Raw genomic sequence first — 22,975 nt, 5'->3', positions numbered from 1 at the left:
ATAGAGTCATGATAGAGATACATTTACTGTTTTTTAGATTGAATGCCTTTGGGATTAATTTCAGAGCAATTTAATCATATAAATCAGTCTCTTAAATTACTGTATTATTTAAATGCCTCTTCCTTAATCCATTCTATCATAATAAATGATTTTTTTCATGCACAATTACCACTTCTATTTTTCTATCAAAGTTCATCTCTCTATCCATTTATTTTTACATGTACACAGAAACTTTTAGATCCATGACCATGAGGCTTGAACATGGACAGTGGAAGGAGGCATCCATTGGTGATGAGATACAAATAAGATTGGATTTTGAAGTGATATTACAAATATAATAGTATGAATCAAATGTGAAAATATTTAGAAAAATTAATTTCCCATTTCCAATATTATTTTAATTGGAAAAAGTATTATTGCAAAATCAATTGATTTTATTTTAAAAGTAAAGACAAAAGAAACCTATATAAAGTTTAACTTGGATTCAATAATTGAAAACATATTCAAAATCAACAAAAACAAAATAATTTCAAACTTAATATGTGATAACTCTAAATGTTTAGATTATCTATTGTTATTGGATTTTTTTAAAGGAGTAAATGGAAGATAGAAGAAGTACTAAATTAATATAGGGCAAAAGTAGGAAAAGAAGATTCTTACCTGCTCAGATAATTTTTTGCCATTTATGTGAGCCTGCATAACCGCATCATTAACAAGTAAATGGAAGTTCAGAAGCACATGTTCAATGTCATATGTTCCATGTATAGTATCAGAAAGTTCTTCCAGTGATTGGATATATCCCCGCCAATGAGGGTCAATTTCTGCCACGTTAGCCAAACAGCCTCTTACAACATTAAGGCAGTAGCCCATACATGGCTTACTTAGAGTCAGAGCCTGGCAATGGGGACAGTATTGCATCTTCAGCAGGGCTTTGCTGCACTCTTTTGAGAACTGGAGATGATCAGTAGTATTAATGACTTCAATCCCTAAATTAAGAGCTTGCAGGAAAGTCCGGCTGGGTAACAATGATCTCCCCATCTGTCCCATTACAATTTTGGGAACATTTCCAAAGGGGTTAATATCCCGCCTTGCCATTCGAAGGCATTCTGAGTATTCCAAGGAAATATCAGTCACACCAGGGTTAATGAGATGATTGTAGACCAGAGGAAACAGAGTGTCAAAGAATCTGTTAACAAATTCATCTGGACTGATGTCGGTGCCAAATACAAAGAGCCCTACATCTGTGAAGAGCTCCTGGACTGAGGCGGCAGCTTCTAAAGCCATGTTCCTATATGTGTTGCAGAATAAGGTGCTTGTGTAATTCTCTGCCTGCTTGATGAGAGTTTCAAAGGTCTCTGTAACAAGAAAAGAAAGTAAAGATAAGACATCCAAATACTGTCAACTGATCAGTCCACCAATTAATCAAATGTTTACTAAATACCTGTTAGGCTCTTTTATGCACAGCATCACTCAAGGAACTGAAGATACATAAATGGAAGCTAGTACCTACCTTCAAGAAGCTAACATTCTATTGGAATAATGAAATCTTAAAGACTGAGTTGACATCTTTGGTAAAGAGAATAAAGGAACTTCACAGACAAGCAATCTATCTAGAGATAATCAATGCTTCCTTAATTTGCTCTCTTGATTATGAGGTATCAATTGAGATTTCAGTGATTATAGTTTTGAAAAATTGGATACACCCACATACATAAATATAGAGACATGTAATTACATAAGATCCACAGAGTCAACAATCAAAAAAAACCTACAAATTCCCTCTATGAACTTATGACATCTGTCAAAATAGCTTAGAAAGTGGTATTATATGCAATGAAGCTCACTCCTCTCATTAAATCAGCAGTTATATCATAGCCTAACTAACTAAAGATGAAATATCACCATTTAATTTCCTATCATGAAATCCATTCTTTACAGAAGGTGACTAAAGGTGGCATTAAATCTTTCATATAAAGGTTTTTTTTAATATTTGACATTCTGAAATTTTGCTTAATGAAAATCAGCATGATTATCATGTACAATTGTTATATAGGAATATATGATAATAAAAATAAATAAAGAACATGTTAGGTTTAACATGGTAATCAACACATATGGATATGTAGATATTAAATGAAGTGAAGTTATTTTTTCTTTACCAAATTTCTTTTAATCTTCAAGGTACAGAATTTACTTTATTATATCTCCACCCTTACTTTCCTCTTATCAGTAAAAGAACCATATTCTTCATTTTGGAGCAAAAAATATTTAGAGGCAGGGAAGCAGTGGCGAGATTTTCCATGACAGATTAAGAAGGCTAAAAATCCCTGCTTTAGGCAGATTTGAGGACTCTGCACCTTCTAAATTAAATGCTGAATTAATGCCATGAACTTCGAATATAGCATAGTAATCACTACCTTAAATTAAAAGATAGGCATTATTTGTCAAAACATTGTTTAAGAAGATTAGAATTATTTCAAAGATTATTTTCATAATTATCCACTCAGTCAAAGTCATACTGGTTCAACAGGGATAGGCCTTTTATGAACACTTGAATAAAGAAAAGATCTTTCCTGAAAAATATTTGTAAGGCTGAAACTATCAGATTCATATTTAAGTGGCTTGCCCAAGGCCACACAGCTAGGTAATTATTAAATGTCTGAGGCTGGATCTGAACTCAGGCACTCCTGACTCCAGAGCTAGTGCTCTATCCACTGTGCCACCTAGCCGCCCCATAGATGTAGAATTTTCAATGATTACAATCTAGCTGTAATAATCTAGATAATGTGAACTATTTTTTTCTCACCAGCTCTTAAAAATGTCTAGCAAAAAAATATTTTAGTCATGAAGATATGGACTACTCTTTCAGTTATGTTGCATTCTCTTAAAAGATCTTTGAAAGAAACATAAGCTTACATACTTCACCTCAAAGGAGCTGGGATCTCACCAATCTGGGCAGTACCTCCAATGGTATAAAAACTCACCAATACCACATTTTGTACAATACTTGCCTGTATACTAGAGAAATCTATGGAGGAACCATTCATTGTACCAGGCCTTCCTCAAGGTAGTGTTCTTTTTTTGTTGGTCTTGGGGTTTTTTTTTTCCCCTTTTTTGTAAAGGAAGGAACTTTTTTACAAAGGAGATGCTTAATGAGTCAAAAGACAAGGAAAGACTCAAACTTTTCTCAAACACCAAAGTGGATCTACCTTGATCAGTGAAGCATGATATACGTCTGTGTTTGTGTGTGTATGTGTGTGTGTGTGTGTTTCTCTGCTGTGTGGCCGCTTCATTTCCCTTCCAGGGCACATTTTCCATTTTCTTTTTAACAATACTTATTTATCAGTGCAATTCATGAATTATCCAGCATTATTTTCCAACCCACTTCCTTTTCTGGTTATATTTTTCTTAGTGATTTATGTTATAATGCTTCTTTTGAGTGTTGCTGACTCTCTTCCCTCTCTTCATTTCTCCATTGTCCTTTCCATGCCACACAAACAATGGTGAGATATCAAATGAACAATGATAGATTTACCCTGAAAAATAGTTTCATAAAACTATGCTACAGAAAACACTAGTGCATTTTGTGAATATTTTTTCTAAATATAAGTAAATTTTATACACACCTATATACACATTATATATATATATGTACATATATATATATATATACAAACACATTCATTCAATCATAGATATATGCATACACATTTGACATAATATCAGGTTAAAGGGAATCTAAAAAAGTGAGGGAAATTTGAAATGAAAAGTATACATCAGGTTTTTTGCTTATCCTGACAGAGAAGTAATAGATTAAAGATTTAAAATTGCATGAATGTCTTTGGACACAGTGGATTTGTTTTATTTTGCTATGCATACTTACCAGAGGTTTGTTTTTTTTTCCTTCCCCTCTTCAAACCCCTCCCCCTTGTGGTTGGGAAAGGTGGAATGGAGATAAAATCAAAAATTTTAATATTAAAAAGTTTTTAAAGATGACCAAACAAATCTTCCTTAAGAAATATTTTTGGGGGCTGCTAGGTGGCGCAGTGGATAGAGCACCAGCCCTGGAGTCAGGAGTACCTGAGTTCAAATCCAGACTCAGATACTTAATAATTACCTAGCTGTGTGGTCTTCGGCAAGCCACTTAACCCCATTTGCCTTGCAAAAAAACCAAAAATACCTAAAAAAAAAGAAAAAGAAAAAAAAGAAATATTTTTGTTTTTGATCAAGAGGGTTCTTATTGATCATGATAAAGTTGGCATAAGTGAATTCAAGAGAATGTGACCTATCTTCTGAATAATACAGCAGTTTCTCAGTTATAAAATTAATCCAAAACAATCTATGTACAAATTATAGGGTGGAACTAAATTTTTTGTATTCAAAGGGGCAAATGCAAAATCGGAGGGCTAGTGTTTGAATCCTAGCCCAACCTTTTACTGACTGTGGGACTTTGGGTGAGGCAAGTAATCTCTGTGCAATTAAAGGTTCTCAACTATAAAATTAAGATATTGACTAGTTGATCTTTGAAAATCTACTTTAAATCAATGAGATTACGACTTTACATGACTCTTCTTTGCATTCTAAGAATTTGTATAGATTTTGAAACATAATTACCTACTATTCTACTATATTTTCTATTGAGCCACTGACCATATGTGTAAAGTCAAAATGGTAAGCTTAATATAGTGGGGAAAGTAAAAAACTCTATGATTAGAGCCAAAGATTTGGGTTGAAATCAATCTTACTTTGAATTAGGTATTCAACCTTATTCAAATGCTTCTGTTTCTCTCTCTGTGTCTTGGAATGTGAAGACTGGTGGAAGAGACACTAGAGTTCATCTGCTCTAAACTCTTGACCCATGCAAGTATAATAGGAACAATATCACTGAAAATCAGATGTCCAAGCTTTATTAGAAACATTTTTAGTAATGGGAAATTCCCCAAGTAAAAGGAGTTCATTACTTTTTTTTTCTGGTTTTCTGTAAGGCAATGTGGTTAAGTGACTTGCCCAAGGGCACAAAGTTAAGTAAGTATTAAGTGTCTGAGGTCAAATTTGAACTCAGATTTTCCTGACTGCAGGGCCAGTGCTCTATCTACTTTACTACCTAACTACCCCAAGTCCATTACATTTTTAAAACAGTTATGATTGTTAGTCTCCAAAAAACTATTAAATTATTTTTCTTCCAAAATATTGGCCTATACTTATTTTTTATAATTATATTTTCCATAAATTTTTCCATAGATTCTCTAACTCATTTCCCTGATATAAGAATCAACCAATAAGAAATTATTTTATTAGAATATATTATGTAGGGGCAGCTAGGTGGCATAGTGGATAAAGCACCGGCCCTGGAGTCAGGAGTACCTGGATTCAAATCCGGTCTCAGACACTTAATAATTACCTAGCTTTGTGGCCTTGGGCAAGCCACTTAACCCCCTTTGCCTTGCAGAAACCTAAAAAAGAAAAGAATATATTATGTAGTAAAAGGACTCATATGGACAAAATATCTAAAGCAATTCTTTTCATGGCAGCAAAGAATGGGAAACTGAAGGGATGCCTATCAACCAGGGAATGACTAAACAAATTATAGTATATGAATGTGATAAAATACTGATTGTGAAATAAGAAATGATGAAGGAAATGATTTCAGAAAAATAAAAAAACTTTATGAACTGATGTAAAGTTAAGTATGCAGAACCTGGGGAACAATTTATACTGTAACACCAGTATTTTAAAGATAGATAACTGTATATTTAACACCATTCTTGTAGAGAAGATGGAAAAAGAGTAAATAATACAGACTTATCTAGAACTTGAAGGGTGAAAGAATTTTTAAAAATAAGTTCAATATCAATGTGGTAGGAGGTCTTTAGTGGAATACCTTAGGAATCTTTGCTCAATCCTATTCTGTTCAATATTTTATCAATGTTCAAATAGGAACATAGATGACATGAGCATAAAAATTTGCAGATGAGTGGATCTTCTTAGGTTACATTCTCTATTAGCTTCTAGAATATTGGATTGAATCCAATATGATGAAATTCAATAAAAATAAGTATGAAGTGTTATACTTGGGTATAAAAAACCATGGCATATGATGGGAAAATCATAGATAGATACTATTATAAAGAAATATTTTGAAATGTATTCGATTGCAAGAAAGCTTAATGACAGTGTGTGTGATGTGACATCTTTATAAATTTAATCTATCTCTTCCAGCCCCTAAAAAAATAGCCTGAGTCAGTTCACAGGTATTGATAAATCAGAAAATTTCTGAGGAAGGGAACTGGAAAGACAAAGGATTTCAATTTCTATCATAGGAAGATTGGTTGGAGGAATGGAAGAACAAAAATAAAGGATTAAAGGTGACTCCTTATTTTAGAGCCTGGTTTGACTAGAAGGAAAGTACTTTATACATTTAGAAACTAGAAAGGGTAGCCACAATCTCAGCATAAAGATATTACCATTTAAACTTGATTTTGAGGGTCTCTAATAAAGGAACAATCAGTTAGTCAATGAATATTTATTATTTGCCTATTAAGTACCAGAGCTTGTGCTAAATTCTAGGAAAACAAAGAAAGGTAAAAGGTATCCCGTTCTCTCAAGAAGCTGTTGGTCTAACTGGGCACTTTAAATAATATTTCTTTAAATACTTTGTACATAAAGAAAAATACCAAAATTCCTAATCCCAGGACTGCAAGTTTACAATTACTCCTATGCATCTTCATTTCCCAGGGCACCTGTTTAGGGGTATCTTATTTTTTTCTCTGAATACTTATCCTGAAATAAAGATCTTAAATTTAAATAAAACCTACAGAAAATAAAGTCAGATAATGTTCACTCACACTGTGAAATTTAACAAACTGCAAAATCAATTTAAGTTTCTTCCAGCTCTTTTAAAGTCAAAGAAGTTCCGTCCTCATGGGGATCTTGCCATTACTTTAAAGATAAAGAAGGTTCAATAGGTAATGCTAGTGAAATAATGATGCTATAGTAACTTCTTTAGCATGACATGAACAAGAATTTTAGGATCATTTTCATTTTTTATTGTTGGTTTTCTGGGATGAAAATTATAAGATACAAAATGCCTGTTAAATTAAGATTGTACTGAGATTGTACACAAATAAAAGAATAAATCACAAGACTATAGATAATCAATAGATAGAACAATTATTTCTCAACTGAAGAGAAGTTTTCCAGGTTGAATTAACATTTCTGTGCCCTATAAATCCACAGGGCATTCAACAGAGAATGTCAGCAAATGATTTATTACTCCCTTGTCCTTTTAAAGACAGTTTATACCAAAAAGTCTATTTGTCCCTCTGCATAGAGAAGCTTTGTTCTTTTAAGAATGTTACCTACTGTATTTTCTCCTGGTGTCCTTTTGAGAAGTAGATACAAATGTTAAAGGAAAAATTGCAATAATATTCAATATTGCTTCTCTGAAACAAGGAATGATTCCTGAATTATTTTAATAAAAACATAATGGAAAAAATCTTGTGACTAATTGCAGATCATGATTTCACTAACCTTTTCTGAAGCTGTTAGGACTCAAATGATCAGAGACTCCATTTCAGGTTTCTGCCACATGAGCAACATTGATCCTGAACAGACACCATGAAATATGTAAATGATTTCTTAATCATATCCTAGCTTATTCCAGTCTCCCTGCTAAAGCAGGACACTTGCTGGCAAAGTGTGAAGAAACTTTTCTTTCCATCCTCTTAAAGATTTCACTACACAATTTATAATCTTACACTTCAGGAAGGAGTCATCTGTACAAAATAAATGGTATAAGGGAAATCAATCTATAACCCAACTCTTTAATGCAGTGATTATTAACATAGCAATGACAGCCCCTGACAATCTGCCAGGACACCATTATGTGGGAAAATAATCTTTCATGTTTGACATGGGGGAAGGCAGATGGTCACCTACATTTGCACTCAGGATACTTTTTTGATTCATCCATTTAGAAACTTTTTGTAATTTTGGAGTATTTGAAAACAGCAAGGTCTTTATTGTGACATGGACCAATACTGCTCTCTGAATGTCTAAAGATCAGTAAAGAAGCATTAAAAATAATCAGATGTGCTAATTGATTCATGACTTAGGGTAAGATAGTTTGAAATAGAATCTTCCTTTATTCTCAAGATAAAACAATTTCATAGTTTATTAAAGAAAAATGAACAACTTGGCAATTCTGAGGAATGATTAGTTCTTCCATTATGTAATTAATTCAATCAAACCACTATCTATTATAGATATATTGTGTGCTGTGGGAAATACAAAGTTAGGAAATTATTTCTGCCCTCATGAAGCTAATAGTTGAGTTTAAAAAAAACAGAATATTAAGTTAATGAAACTCTTTATACTAATTTCCACATTTTTCCAACAACCCTATAAAATCATATTATCTTAATGTTTGCAAATTAGGAAACTATAACTCAGAGAAATTAAAGCATTAACTCAAGGCCATATCACTAATTAATGTTATAGATGATTTTTTTAATTTGCCTTTTTCTTTCACCACACTCGTTTTAATTTTATCTATTAAGCATTTTGCATATATATATATATATATATATATATATATCCCTTTCCTAATCTCTTTCATACTCTATTTCAATAAGTATCTTTTTGTACCCAAACACATTATCTTAATATTATAAAAATCTATATTTTATAAGTAAAAAATTGACTGATTTGAAATCAGAAGAAAGAAGTTCCACAATTCTACACTTCTATAACTTTGGACAAGTCATTTTATCTCTGTGGACATTAGTTTCTTTATTTTTAAAAGATACAAATGAAATAAATGACATTTAAGTAAATGATTTATTATTCTCCTGTCTTTTCCTGGACAATTTATGCTTAAAATTCTATTTGTCCCTCTGCATAGAAAAGTTGTTTTATAGAGAAGCTATTAATCTATGTCCCTACTTTTTATTACATATTATCACAATTTCTCCGTCAATTATATTTAATCAACATGCAACAAATGTTTACTGGGTACAGTGATCACTCTACTAAGTGCAAAAAAAAGATACAATAATAAAGGAGATATATTACCTATCCTCATGGAATTTTTGATTTAGTAAAGGATAAATGGCACATATGCAAATAATGATAAGACAAAATATAAGTATAAGTTATTATTCAACATCTGAAGAAAAAAGTTCATTTCTAACTGATAAGATAAAGGTAAGTTTCATAGAAGAGGTTACACTGACATCTAAGCTGAATGTTGAAAGATAAATAGGTCATAAAAAATAAATGCGAATGAAGTTCATTTAATTTGTAGACAATGATGTGAAAGACAGTATGAGGGTCAGAAACAAAATATACACAGTGGATGGAAGTCATACTGCTAGGGAAGAACCTAGAGCAAGTTCAAAAAAGTACATGACCTAGAGATTTTCTCTGAGAGGTACATGGCCTTCAGCCAAGCTGGCGCTTTTAAAGTTTAACTTTACTTATTTTCAAACAGTCCATCACCAAGCCAATAATCATAGTCTTTCCACTTTAATAGGACCTCTCTGAGCTTATACTTTGCGTGTAGGGCCTCCAAAAATTCACAATCATTTTCACATAATGAATAAAACTTTAGTGCAAGTAAACAGGAAAAAAACATTACATAAAAGTGAATTATTAGAAGTCTAAGACATTTCTGAAATTGTTGCCTCCATTTGCTTCTTTTCCACAAAATTTCTCATATTTCTTATAGTATGAAATTAACAAATATCCCCCCTCCCTTTTCCCCAGTCCATTCTACTTCTATTAGTTATATATCAAATAAACTATTTCAACTTAGTTAGATGAAAAATTGCCAATAAAACTGTGTTTTCCAAATGTTTTTACTCTTTTCATTTATAATTATTTTATTTTCCTTTGGCACCATATTCAGTTCTTTCAGGTTTCTCCTGGCAGCACATTGACCATTCTTATTGTTGTTAATTTCATTTTTTAATTGTCATTTTCTGGAATAGGTTTTTTGTTTGTTTTTGTTTTATTTAGAACTAGTGAGTTATAGAATGAGCCTCATAATATCTCCCTAGTCTCATGATTTCTGACATATTTGGTTGCCAAATGGTACTATAATATGAAGGCTAATTTGCTTGCCTCTATTACCTCTTTATTGATGAATAAATATTCCAGTTGGATACAGAATAAAAATTCTTTAACTCATATTTCATGCTCAGTTGCATTTGAGCAAGTCAACACTTCTGGAAACCAATGGCTAACAAAATAAGAGACACAGATATCATAGCTCCATCCGGGTCTCTACATCATCCCAGAATATAACTTAGAGGTGAGGAAAACAATAAGCCATGATAGGATGTAGGGTTAAAAAGAAATGGGCCCAGACGAACTACACTTTGTTCAAAAAATCTTTGAGTGATCTCTTTTAAGTGTAGACTGAAGTTGAATAGTAGAAAGACTTTGAGGTGTTCAATGATGGTACTTTTGTGTTTAAACTAAGAAGACCCTTATGAAATGATTTTAAGTGGATCAGAACCTCCAAGATTACCCACCCAACTCTGGTTCATCCTGTGTTTCAGGAAAGTGAAATAAAATCAAATGGTACCCTGCACCTATAAGCTTAGGAAAGCTAGATACAGCTGAGGCATCATAATAGGACCTGGCTGGGAACCTGAGCAGCCATCAGACAATATAAAAGAATTAGGACCCTATTAAATACGGAAATTAGGAAGCCCTAAAAATAATTGAACCTATCACACAATCTTTCCTAAGGCTAACTCTGATGAAAATGGCTCATGATGGAAAAAGCCAGGCATTTTCTTGATAGGGATGTGGAATTGGGAAGGTGGACAAAGTATATAGATTTTTGAAGGTGAATACAAGACATGAATTCATTGTCTTTTATTCCTCAAGATATACATACAACATATAATATGTGGAAGAATGTATATACAATATACATATACAAATATATATTATAAACCATGTAGACCACATGTACATTACTGCTCCTGACCTAAACCAACTGCTACATAAAATTTATTACTATATCCTCTTTAAAAAAGGCTAAGTCATTCCCTTTCCACCTTAATAGGACATCTCTGAGATTATACGTTGCCAGTATTTGCCATAACTTTTTAGTTCCTCAGATTTCAGATACACAAGCCTCATTCACCCACTCTAGTCAAGTAAAATCAGCAAACATTTATTAAACATCTACAGTACTGTGACAAGTTCTGGGGATACAAAGGAAGACAAAGAGAATCTACATGAAAGTGTCCAAAGGGGTGAGAGTCTAATGGAAATCACCCAGGATCAATCAGTATTCATTTGATTTATTTGTTTCCTCACAGTTACAGAACTAAGAAGGAATTTCACAGAAAAACTCATTAACCATAGTACTCTCTTTTGACTCTTGGATCTACCTTCTCTACTGTACAGATGCTTAGAATTTTTTTGGTTATTCAATGTATAAGCACAACCAGAATCTGTTTCCTCTATCTTCCCTCCAATACTCTGGACCAGAGACTAAGAAAAGGGGTAAATTCCTGACAGAAGGGATGCAGTTCTACTGGACTATAATAACAAATCTTATATTTTTTGGATTTTGGAGAGTTACAAGAGAGTGAAGAGAGTACAAAATGAATTGTAAAGATTCACTCTGAAGTTACAGACAGTTTAACAAATATTCTGTTTCTAACCTGACAAGAGAGGAACTCTCAGAAGTCAGGCAATAATTTAGACCATTACATTCCTTCCAAATAGCAGGAGGAAAAATCACAATACCTTCAGTGAAAAATCTGATTACAGAAATGGACTATAAAGCACAAAATCAATCACACCAAGAAAATACAGTTTTATTCCAACATTCATTCCAGCTTTCATGGATGTTATCAGGAAATGTTTTGATGCTGATGTAGTCACAAGGAGAATGAACAGTCTGTAACAATTATTTGTGAAAACTATAAAGCAGAACATCTAGCTACTGGATCTAGGAACCAGGAGCTAACATTGTTGAAAGCATAGACATGTGATTTTCTTTTCTAATGTGTTCCTTTTGGTAAATAAAGTGTGCTTCTGAAGACACTGAAGAGAACCAGATTTAGGAATAATCTGGCTTTCCTTTATGAATGTGCATTTATCTACCAAAAAGGAGAAAAAAGACTTACAGTTCTTTGCTTGAGGGATTTTTATAATGAGAACAGAATTTCATCATTATAATTTAACAGCCTAAGAACAAGGGACTTGAATGTTGGTATGTCAGGGTTGAAAGAAAATTTGAAAGCCCTCTAGTCTATCCCCCTTTATTCAGTTATTAAACAACATCTCTAAGGAAGATGAGACTGTCTCCTATTTCTCTGATAGAAACTCACATAGGAGTTTTTCTAATACCTCTCAGTAACTAATTACAAAGTTTAATAATGCTTAGAAAACATATGTATATGATATGTATTAGAAAAAAATGTATATGTCTTATTTGTACATAATTATTTGCATGTTGTTTCCTTAACATATGGTGAGGTCTATGGATTTTTTTTAATTTGTTTGTTGCTTTTTTGTTGTATACCCAAGGTTTAATATTATACCTGGCACATGATAGATACTTAATAAATGCTTTTTTTGAACTGATAATCATTATATCTAATTTTAGCCATATATAGAAGTTTAAACCCAATTTCACCTTCTTTGTGCTCATTATAATATATGAGAGATATTCATTTTTTCCAGGCATTAAAATCTGCATCATATTAGTTAAGGTTCTAGTCAATATTGGATATTAAATGGAAGAATAACTTCATAATTACTCAGTGCTAGACTACTTCAGTGTAGTCATTTTTAAGTTGTAGAATTTCAAAATGTCTTTCTCAAAGCTCACTGCAATGCTTCAGAGTTGAGTGGAGGTGACTTTGCTTAGAGGAATGGCATGACATAGTCTGACCTGGTATTTAGGAAAATCAATTTGGTAACTATAGAATGGATTAGAGGGAGGAAAACTTGAGCTGGTACTGATAGTACAAGCATGAGGTAGTGAGGGTTTCCACTAGCAATTAATAGTATCAGAAGAGAAAAGGTAATGTTATCAGAAGGGAATACATTCGAGAGATGTTACAAAATTGACATTGACAGATCTTGGTGTCAAACTGAACATGAAAAGTAGGAGATAGTGAGAAATCAAAGATAACATCTTTATAAAAAATAATAGGGAAGTTTGAATGGGAAAGGATTTAGATAAAAAGTGTTTAGTTCAGTTTGGGTCATGTAGAGTTTAAGATGTCTTCCAGACAGCCAAAGTGAGATGTCTAAAAGGCAGCTGGTGATATGAAACTGAAGGTCAATTAGTGCAGGACAGGAGGATTTTAGAATCATCAAAATAGAGGTGATAATTAAATCAATGAAAGTAGTTGAGACCACCCAAGTAGTATAGAGTAGTATAGAAGGATATGAAATAGTATAGAGGGATAATAGAAGGACCCAGAACAGAATCCGAAAACAAACTATATTGGGCATCCAGTAAAGGACACTGAGAAGAGGTTTGAAAGATAAGAGAAGCAGGAGAACATGGTGTCCCAAAAATCAACACAGAGAGAAGAGTTTCAAGAGGAAACCAATAGTAGTGGGAGGGGAAATGAGTTTGTTGACTATGATACAGGGATTACAGAAATCACAGAAGAAAGATTAGGTAGGGTTTGGGCTGGGGTTTGGGGGTAGGAAAGTTGAAGGGAATAGAAATAAGGAATTGTGTGTAGGTGCATAAGGAAAGGGGTTTGAATGATGACCTCTGAGTGTTCAAAATTACTAGGATGTGTTGAGCATGATCAGAGTGAATATGTTCATAACTGAGTGGAAACATTATTCCTCTTCCCAGAGGAGGCTGGAGAGACTATACTTCAGGAAATGGAAATCTTGCACCTCATCAATGTTCCTCTTTCTCTTCTCTCAGGGAACAGAAATAACAGGAGACAAGATCCAAGGTTGGAAGGAATATTGCTCCTCTTGGCACTGGAAGCTTTCCATATTGGCAGGAGATGGAAGCTCAGGGGCAGCAGGAGGTAAAATCTGCAATTTGTTGGCATAACTGAAAGTCAAGTTCAGCACTTCAACATAATTAAAACATCAGGATTGTCTAACAGTACATGTATTCCGTCCACAATCCCCTTTCTCGACAATTAAGAATAGAAGGCAATATATTCTATCTTAATCCCTTTTCTGAGCAGGATGATATAGTCTGAACCACACTGAAAGTTTATTATTAAATTGCAAGCTCCAGGAAGGTAAGAAATATATCTTCTCTGGTTCTTATATCTCCCTCAGCTTCTAAACTTTCTGAGGAAATCACCCAATGAGCTGCTCTTCCTGGCTCAAAATTTCAAAATTAATGGTGATTCTTCTTTCTCTTTCTTTGTCCCTTTCTCTCCAGTGTTGCCTTTATAATAATATAGAATAAATTTTCTAATACATGTTACATGGCAGTGTGGGGGGAATGACTTGTCTAAAGAAAAATTTTGATTTTTTAAATTAATCTTTATTATTTGGAGTTTAGGGTCACTTCTCCTGATTGGGAGGTTGACTGGTTGAAGTCTGCCCATAGATGATTAATATCAAATGAAGGGCCTGAAATATTTCTGAGATAAGAAACCCAAAGAGAGCAAAACTCATCAAAGTTACTTAACTTTGTTGAACAGTCCTAGCTAACTCCAACCTTTATGGTATGTAAACTCCTCCCACAAAATGGGCCTATGGTAAACTCTAAATCTTGCAAATTTAGCTTAAATATTTATAAATTCTTAAATCAAATCAATTTTACTATCTGTTCCTCAGAGTATTATGATATTATGATTCTGTTTAACCAAATCTGTTTAATTTTTATCCCCTAAGAGGAGGTATGAGATTTCCATACCACCAAAAATTATTTCTGTGCTCTCTCAGATGTAATTCCTAATAGTATAAGCCTTATTAGAACCCTAATTGGGGTTCAGAGTGATTTTTCTGAGTTCTGAACCTGTGTTACAACACAATAAAATCTAGAGTGTAATCTTTGAAATTTCTGTGTTGTAATGATGCTATTCAGCACAATATCACAAAGAACTCAGTGGGAATATTTATTTTTGCCTATTCATTATAGGTCCTGAATTCAAATCTTGACTCTGTATTGCCTAGGTGATCTTTTTCAACTCATTTTTTCTTCCATGGTCTTTATTTCCTTTTCCACAAAATAAAAGAATTGGGTTTGAGGGTCTACGGCTATGATGAGATATCTGATCACTATAAGTCCCTCATTAAAAAGATTTAATGACTCCCTATTGCTTATTAGAAAAAAAAATAAACTTTTTAACTAGGCATTGACTCTGTCCCCAATCAGCCTTTGCAGTTTTGTCACAACTATTTACTTTCATGAACTGTAAATTTTAATAAACTGAACTAGACTCTCTTTTAACATAGAGGGTGTGGCTGGGATATACATATATACACACATATGAATTGCTCTCCTTCCTCCCCTTGACCTCCTCCATTCCTTCAAGAAAACACTCAAATCTTACCTTCTGTCAAGAGCAAATCTTACCTTCTGTCAAGAGGTCTTTTCTGACTGCCCGTTTCCCCTCTGAATTTTTTTTCCATTTCAACTGTACGGTTGGCCCTTTCACAACATGGAGATTGGGGCACTGTGCCTTTACAATACCTTTTTTTGAAATTTGGGTAGGTATTATACAAAATGTATATTTTTATGAATTTATGAGTTTCTAAACTTTATCTGTATTGCTTGCTGATCTTTGTAGGTCATCTGTGGCTTCTGCAAAACTGCTCAGCAATTGCCATTTAATTTCTTATGACATCCCACAAAATGTTTTGTCCTTCGTTTTCAAAGAACACAACATCAGAGAGATGATGCCATGACAAGAACGTGAATTGGATTTGAGTGAGAGAGGGGAGGCTAGGTGGTACAGTGAATACAGCACCAGCCCTGGAGCCAGGAGGACTTGAGTTCACATCCAGACTCAAATACTTAATAATTACCTAGCTGTGTGACCTTGGGCAAGTCACTTAACCCCATTGCCTTGCCAAAAAAAAAAAGAATAGAGGATTTGAGTGAGAGGGTGCTGTGCTAAGTCACCATCCTCATTTTTCCCACTACAGCCTTGTGGGATCAATTGCCAGATATGAATCAGAATAGCCCTGGATGCAAGGCAATTAGGGTTAAGTGACTTGTCCAAGGTCACATAGCTAGTAAGTGACAAGAGTTTGAGGCTGAAATGAGCTTCTGTACTCCTGAATCCATGGCCAGTGCTCTATCCACTGTGCCACCTAACTGCCCACCCCATGAAATATCAAAACTGCAATGGGGAAAGTCAAGATGTGGAAGGTATAACTGTATACACCATGTATGTATATTGTTTTTTGCATATTATCTTCTTCAGCTCCTTAAGGACAGTGGCCACACTATTTGTCTTTTTTTTCAGATCCTCAGGGCTTAGCACAGTATTTGGCAAATTATAATTAATTCTTGTAGATTTAACTGGACCTCATCAGAAGATTATATCTTCATTGAGGATAAAGACTATACATATCATTGTAGATTTCAATGCTCAGAGAAAGTACTTGAGGAAATGTCACTGGGTTGCCCTACTCAGATTTGATTTCCCAATCTCTGTTATATAGCTCTGATCCCATTCCAATTACCTTGTAAATACTGATGAGGGTAGAAGGGAAAACATGAACTATATTTTACTGGGTTTTTTCCCCCAATATCATTTATTAACAGTTTTTCTTCTTCATCTCATACAGATAAATCATATTTATTCTAAGTATTCTAATAGAAGTAGAGATCTGATAAAATTATTCTTTAGAGATTTAGATATAAAATCTGAGGAATAAAGTTTTATTATTATATTGCTTCATCAGAAGTGTTTTTATGGCTTTGTAAAGTAATCTTATAGATGGAAAGTAGAATAACCTGACAGAAAAAGCCTATGCACATGAAATGCAAATTCTAGGAGAGAAAAGAATGATCTCAAAGTCCATGCCATGGTAGCATTCAGTAAAGCAGTAGTGTTACTTTTCAAGTCCTGAATACATGGTGATAGTCGTCTATCTGGCTATCGGGTGATAACTGCTTCTTTATTTTAAGTATGTATCACATACTTAAAATATCCTGCTCCTCCCATTGTATTAGGGGTTCTTAACCTGTGGTGGGTAAAATTTCTAAAATATAGTTTGATAACTTTATTTTATTATGTTTTATAATATATTCATTTTATTTTATGCATTTGAAAACATTACTCTGAGAAGGTTACATAAGAATGTCACAGAGGTCTCTGACACAGAAAAGGTTAAGAACTCTAGCCCAGATACTCAATACTAGGGAACAAAACTACTCTGTTATATTTCCTACTGATTCAAACTTTTGAGAGGCAGTGAGACACAATAGGTACAAGGCCAGGCTTGAAATCAGAAAGACTTGTCTTTGGAGTCCAGGCTCTGACATGCTAGTTCTATGACTATAGTCACTCACTCAAAATGTTCTCTCATGATTCTCTGAGAGTATTATTTAAAGACAAATCACTCTCTGAATCTGCATGTATACTATTTTATCATAAATCAGTATATAATGATTAGTTCATATCTATGTGCTGTAATCAAATAACTGTAAACTATGTGCAAATAAATGATCCACTAGTAATTGAGAGGAAAGAGGAGGGGGCAGGAGGAAGAGGATGAAGAAGAAGAGGGAAAGGGAGAGACAGGGAAACAAAGAGGGTGAAAAGAGAAGATTGAGAGTGTGGAGAAGAGAAGGAGAGGAGGAGGAGAAAGAAAAGAGGGGGAGGGGATCAGAATGATTAAGACAAACATGAATAATCATAGTACATAGGAAGGAAAGGGCACACACACACACAGGAAACTCAGGCAGCCTGTGTGTGTATGTACATGTGAATATGTGTATATATAAATATATGTATATATATATATGCATATTATATGTATGGAGGGATAATCCATGTCACTAACACTACAGTGATAGTGTTAATTACTGCTAGTGTCAGTCTGTTGCTTCTCCCAAGATTGATCCTCTAATAGTTTCTACTGGATTCTCATATTCTGCCTGTCACTGCTGCCTGCTATTACTGAAGAGGATATTGTTGATCAATGTTGCTCTACTGTTTACAATTCAGTTAAACAAAAGTTCTTTTCTTTACTCATGTTTTAACTTTAACTAGAATCTTCAGATAACGTGTAATATGCTGCCCCATGTTCATAGGCAGAAGAGTGAATCACTTAATATTCTTTTAGATTTAAAGACAGATGACTCTTTTTAAAATTAAAAAATAAAAAAATCAGTGTTTTTGCCTTTGATAAGTCAAGGATGGGGGAGGAGTAGAAACTGTCTGAATTTTCTCTCAAGTCTTGGCTTAAAGTTTTTGTGTTCCTAGAAGAGATTACTTGTTATAAGTGCCAAAACCTTTGGAAGAACCACTCAGGGTCAAACAAAACATGTTCACTATGTCTACAACCTTCTTTGGAAGGGAGATCTACCTCAACTAACCAGTATTTTCAGCACAAAGTCTACTGAAAATTCTCATTTCTGGTGATCAAAAGCATGTTGTCTGCAGAAGCTTCATTCCAAATTAGTTTTAGATGTGCCTTGTGGTTTCCTCCTTAATTTCTGATTATTAACTTCATACAGTCAGAAACTATTTAGAAGCTATAATTCCAGCATCCTGTCAAAGTGAGAGTCAAAATATTCCCAAGTTTGTTAAGGTTTATTAAAGTTAAAAACTCATTTAAGGTTATGAGAGGGAGAAAAGGTTCAGAAGCAAATCCAAGTTGAGAAGGTAATGCCATATTCTTTCCCATTTCATTGCATTTCTGGAAGTACTGCTCCCTTTAATAAGTATATGAAGTCAAATGATAACAGAATCATCAAATTTAGAAATGTGACAGCACCCTGCAGTCCATCTAGTCCAGTCAGGAATCAGTCTACTAAACTACCAAGTTGCCTTAATATAAATGCTACAAACCTGAAAACTAAGTAGAATTATAGTGGTCACTAAAGTAACAGGGTCATTTAGAAGCTGACATGGTTTTGAGGGGAAAAGATGAGCTACACTTTGAACAAGTTTAAAATATCTATGGAAAATCAAGTTCAAGATATCTAAAAGGTAGCTTGTGATGTGAAACTGGACTAAAAGGTAGCTTGTGATGTGAAACTGGACATGGTGTGGGAAAGTTAGGACTAAAAAAGAGATATGAGTTTCATCTACATAGAGATAATGCTTGACTCCTCCATGGGAGCTGATAAGAACATGACATGAGGATTTAGAAGATCCTTGGAAGAGACCAAGAGTTAGTAAGGCATACCTGGATAAAGATCCAATACAAGGATACTGAGAAGAAGTGGTCAGAAAGGTAGAAGAACCAACAGAGACAAATATAAAAAGAATATAGAGAGAAGACTCTGAAGAGAGTCATTGATGTTGTTAAAGGCTACAGAGAGGTCAAGATGATTGAGAACTGAGAGAAGGTCATTACAACTAACAATTAAGAAATAATTGGTTATTTTGGAGAAAGCTGTTTCAGTTGAAAATTCAAATCAGAAACCGTACTGAAGTGTGGAGCCAACACTAAAAAAAAAAAGGAAATAGCAACACCAATGGTAGTCCAGGTTTTTCACTTGCACACAGTGTAGGAATCATCATCTGATCCTTTGATTCAATACTTCAAAGGGGAATCCATTACATATCAAAACATCATATTCCCTGTTTAGATTATTCTAATTGACAGGAAAGTTTTTCCCAACATTGTCCAAATTGGCATTTCTGAAACTTTCTTTCATGCTTAGTTCTATCACTCAGGGTCAAACAGAACATGTTCACTATGTCTACAACCTTCTCTACTATAGACTCTCAACATTTGAGCACAGAAAACTATATCTTCTCCCAATGTTCATTTCTCCAAGCTATACATGTCTAGTTCCTTTAATAGGACCCAATTTGTGTATCCTTCTCTGTGATTATTTTTAATACTTGCAGTTTAGTTGCAGGGACCTATACTTCTGCTTCAAATGAGTTTGGGTAAGACCAGAATCCAGTGACATGCTCAACTCTCTTTTCCTAGAAGTTATGAACTTCATAAAGGAGCCCAGAATTGCTTTAGATTTGTAATCTGCCATATCACACCACTGACTCATGTTGAGTTTTAACTCCAATGAACTAGTCCTCCCCCGATATTTTTTTTCAAAACAACAGCTATCTATCCTTACATTTCCCATTTTATACTTTCAGTGTTGATTTTTTTTATCAGAAAAGAGCTCTCTTTTGGGAATGGGGGAGAGATGCAATTAATGTTCCTACATTGCCTCATATTTATTTTTCTCCCGCACTCTTTGCCCTCCTTGCCCTAAGCTTATCACAAAACTTTTCCCTGAAATCCTTCTCCTAAGCAAGTATGAAGAAGCATTTACCACTTAACTTCAGTTTTTGTTTGATACACTAGATTTTTAAGGCTTGTATAATATTAATATTAGGAGTGGTTACTCATGATTGAATACATCTTCACCCAGAAAAAGGAGACTACAATTTGGAGATTACAATTGCCTTAAAGGAAATTATTATAAAATCAGAACAATGACACAGTAAACCTCTATGTCAGACACCCAATATGGAGAGTGGTTGCTGGCAGCCTACATTAATGAATTTTGACAGTTATGAGATAGTTCACATTGAGAAGAGGCAGTGATGGCTGAGTGATTTAGCAATGATTTAGATGAGAAATTAAAGTATCAGCTAGTGTGCTATTTTATTCTTGCAGATCTGACTAAACTAATAGAACCTAATAAGTGAGCTTTATGATTGAATTGCTGGAGGGGATAGAGTGCCAAGCCTGGAGTCAGAAAGATTTTTCTTCCTGAATTCAAATCTGGTCTCAGATGCTTACTAGTTACATGACCCTGGGCAAGTCATTTCACCCTATTTGCCTCAGTTTTCTCATCTGTAAAATGAGCTAGAATAGAAAATTGCAAACCACTTCAGTATCTTTGCCAAGAAAATCCCCAAAGGTATTATAAAGAATCATTAAAAATTTTAAAATGACAATACAACAATAACAAACAACAACCAAGATAAGCTCTGTGATTTCTCTGACCATGAGAAAAGAGTGGATTTGGCCTTGTGAGGATAGCTAAGCATCAGTTTTCCACATAAGTATGTGGGGGGCCAATTGGGACCAAAACTGTCATGTTGTAGGTTATAATTTTCACTGTGGTGCCACAGATAAGTGGAACCATATATGATCTTAATAACAATAACAGTCATTAAGCACTTTAAAGTTTGCATGGCATTTTACAATAATTTTTACATTTAAACCTCACAATTATATTATTATATTATAGGTAATTATAGGTATTTAAGCTTCATTTTACAGAGAAGGAAACAGGCTTAGAAAAGTTAAGTAGTTTGCCCATGGTCATACAGTTAGGGGAGACAAGATCTGAACTTTAGTCTTTCTGATTTTAAGTTTTATATCATATTGGTTTTATTATATCCTATTCAAGCTGATTAGAAATGAATGATCTGATCAAAGGAGTAATAAATTCTATTGACAATCAAGATACTGCTGAGAAAAAAAAATCAGTTACGCTTATTCAGTTTCCTTTTGGGATGTGAAAGCTTTAGGATCCTATCCAGGACAAAAGAAATCCAGATCTGGGTGAGAAGGTAGAAAGTATACCTTTCTGGTATACTGGTAACATAAAAGTTTCCCTTGTAAAATAAGCCAGGATTGATGAAGATGAGAAACAGAATTTGTTTGCTTGTTTGTTTAATTTCAATAAAATCAAAGTAAAATATCAAGGAAATCTGCTCTTTCTTCTAAGACTGTACAAGATGGTAGGACAACCTCTATTGGATCAGGTAAGTAAGGTCATAGTCAGGTTAAGAGGCTTCTAGTAATTGACTACAAAAAAAATGGGACAAAGGTAAGGATATCCCAAGACCAATCTGACTTTAGTACAGCCAAGTAAATAGGATAGATAGATAGATAGATAGATAGATAGATAGATAGATAGATAGACAGACAGATAGATGATAGATAGATGTAGAGTTAGACACTATATAGGGAAAGACGTTGCAAGACTTTCCTGGGGAAAGACTTGAAGTCTTCCAACAAATGGCAAGGCTAGCAGTGTTAACCAGTGTGAAGGACATTCTAAAGACAGAATATAAGTCACAAACCCAATAATTTAAGTTTACTAGGAGATAATTTAAATACAGAATGACTAGGAGTCTGACCCTGTCAGGGAAAAGAATCAAAGTTCTGTAATCATGTAACAAGGCCATGCAAAGTGACATACCATATTCCCCATGTGTAAGATGATCCCATGCCCAAAATTTGAAAAAAATGTATTAAATAAAGTTATTATTGAACTCAAGTTTTATTCATCGTTAAATTCAAGGATCTTCTGCTGATACTTTCAGGCATCTTTTGGGAAGTCTGGTGAATGGATGCATGCTTGGTCCATTTTGTTTTATAAACCTGAAGCACCACGTGTGTCCTCCTTTGAAATCAATCAATCTCTTCATTTTCATCAGCAAATCTTCTTGCCTCATGCTGAACCATCTTTGTGGACCCAGGAATTGCAATGGCCCTTTGCTCTTCATCCATTTTTTCAATTCCCTCTCTAAATCAGATCATTTGCTGACTTTCCCCTCATGGACTTCTTCTGTCATGGTGTTTTCAATAGCGTTTTTTCTTTCTCAGTGGAAAAGGACCAAACATATTCAGCATCAGAATTTCCATTCACTTTTGCAAACTGAATCACTTTTATCTTGAATTCAGTACTGCATGAAAATCTTTTCTGAGTCATTTCTGGACAGAACATGACAAAAGGTAACCTAATATACTGGTAACAAGCATCAAGAAAACATGTGAAAAAGTGGAAAATGCTAGTAAAAAAAATCTACAATCATTGTATAAATGTTCCCAGTTTTTAGACTCCAAAATT

At 34.0% G+C, this 22,975-nt stretch overlaps 1 protein-coding gene across 5 annotated transcripts in view; it reads right to left on the bottom strand.

Annotated features, from left to right (window-relative positions):
- GPC5 (glypican 5) overlaps positions 1–22,975 on the bottom strand; it is a 2,040,883-nt gene that overhangs the window by 1,612,097 nt on the left and 405,811 nt on the right. For all 5 annotated transcript variants that reach the window (XM_074191892.1, XM_074191893.1, XM_074191894.1 and 2 more), the window contains exon 3: positions 661–1,355. In XM_074191892.1, the coding sequence (XP_074047993.1) occupies positions 661–1,355 (695 nt within the window). The remainder of the gene's footprint in view (positions 1–660; positions 1,356–22,975) is intronic.

The sequence above is a fragment of the Macrotis lagotis genome, chromosome 6, assembly GCF_037893015.1.
Source record: "Macrotis lagotis isolate mMagLag1 chromosome 6, bilby.v1.9.chrom.fasta, whole genome shotgun sequence".
Taxonomy (NCBI): Eukaryota; Metazoa; Chordata; class Mammalia; order Peramelemorphia; family Peramelidae; genus Macrotis; species Macrotis lagotis.
This window is presented reverse-complemented; position numbering and strand designations above follow the sequence as displayed.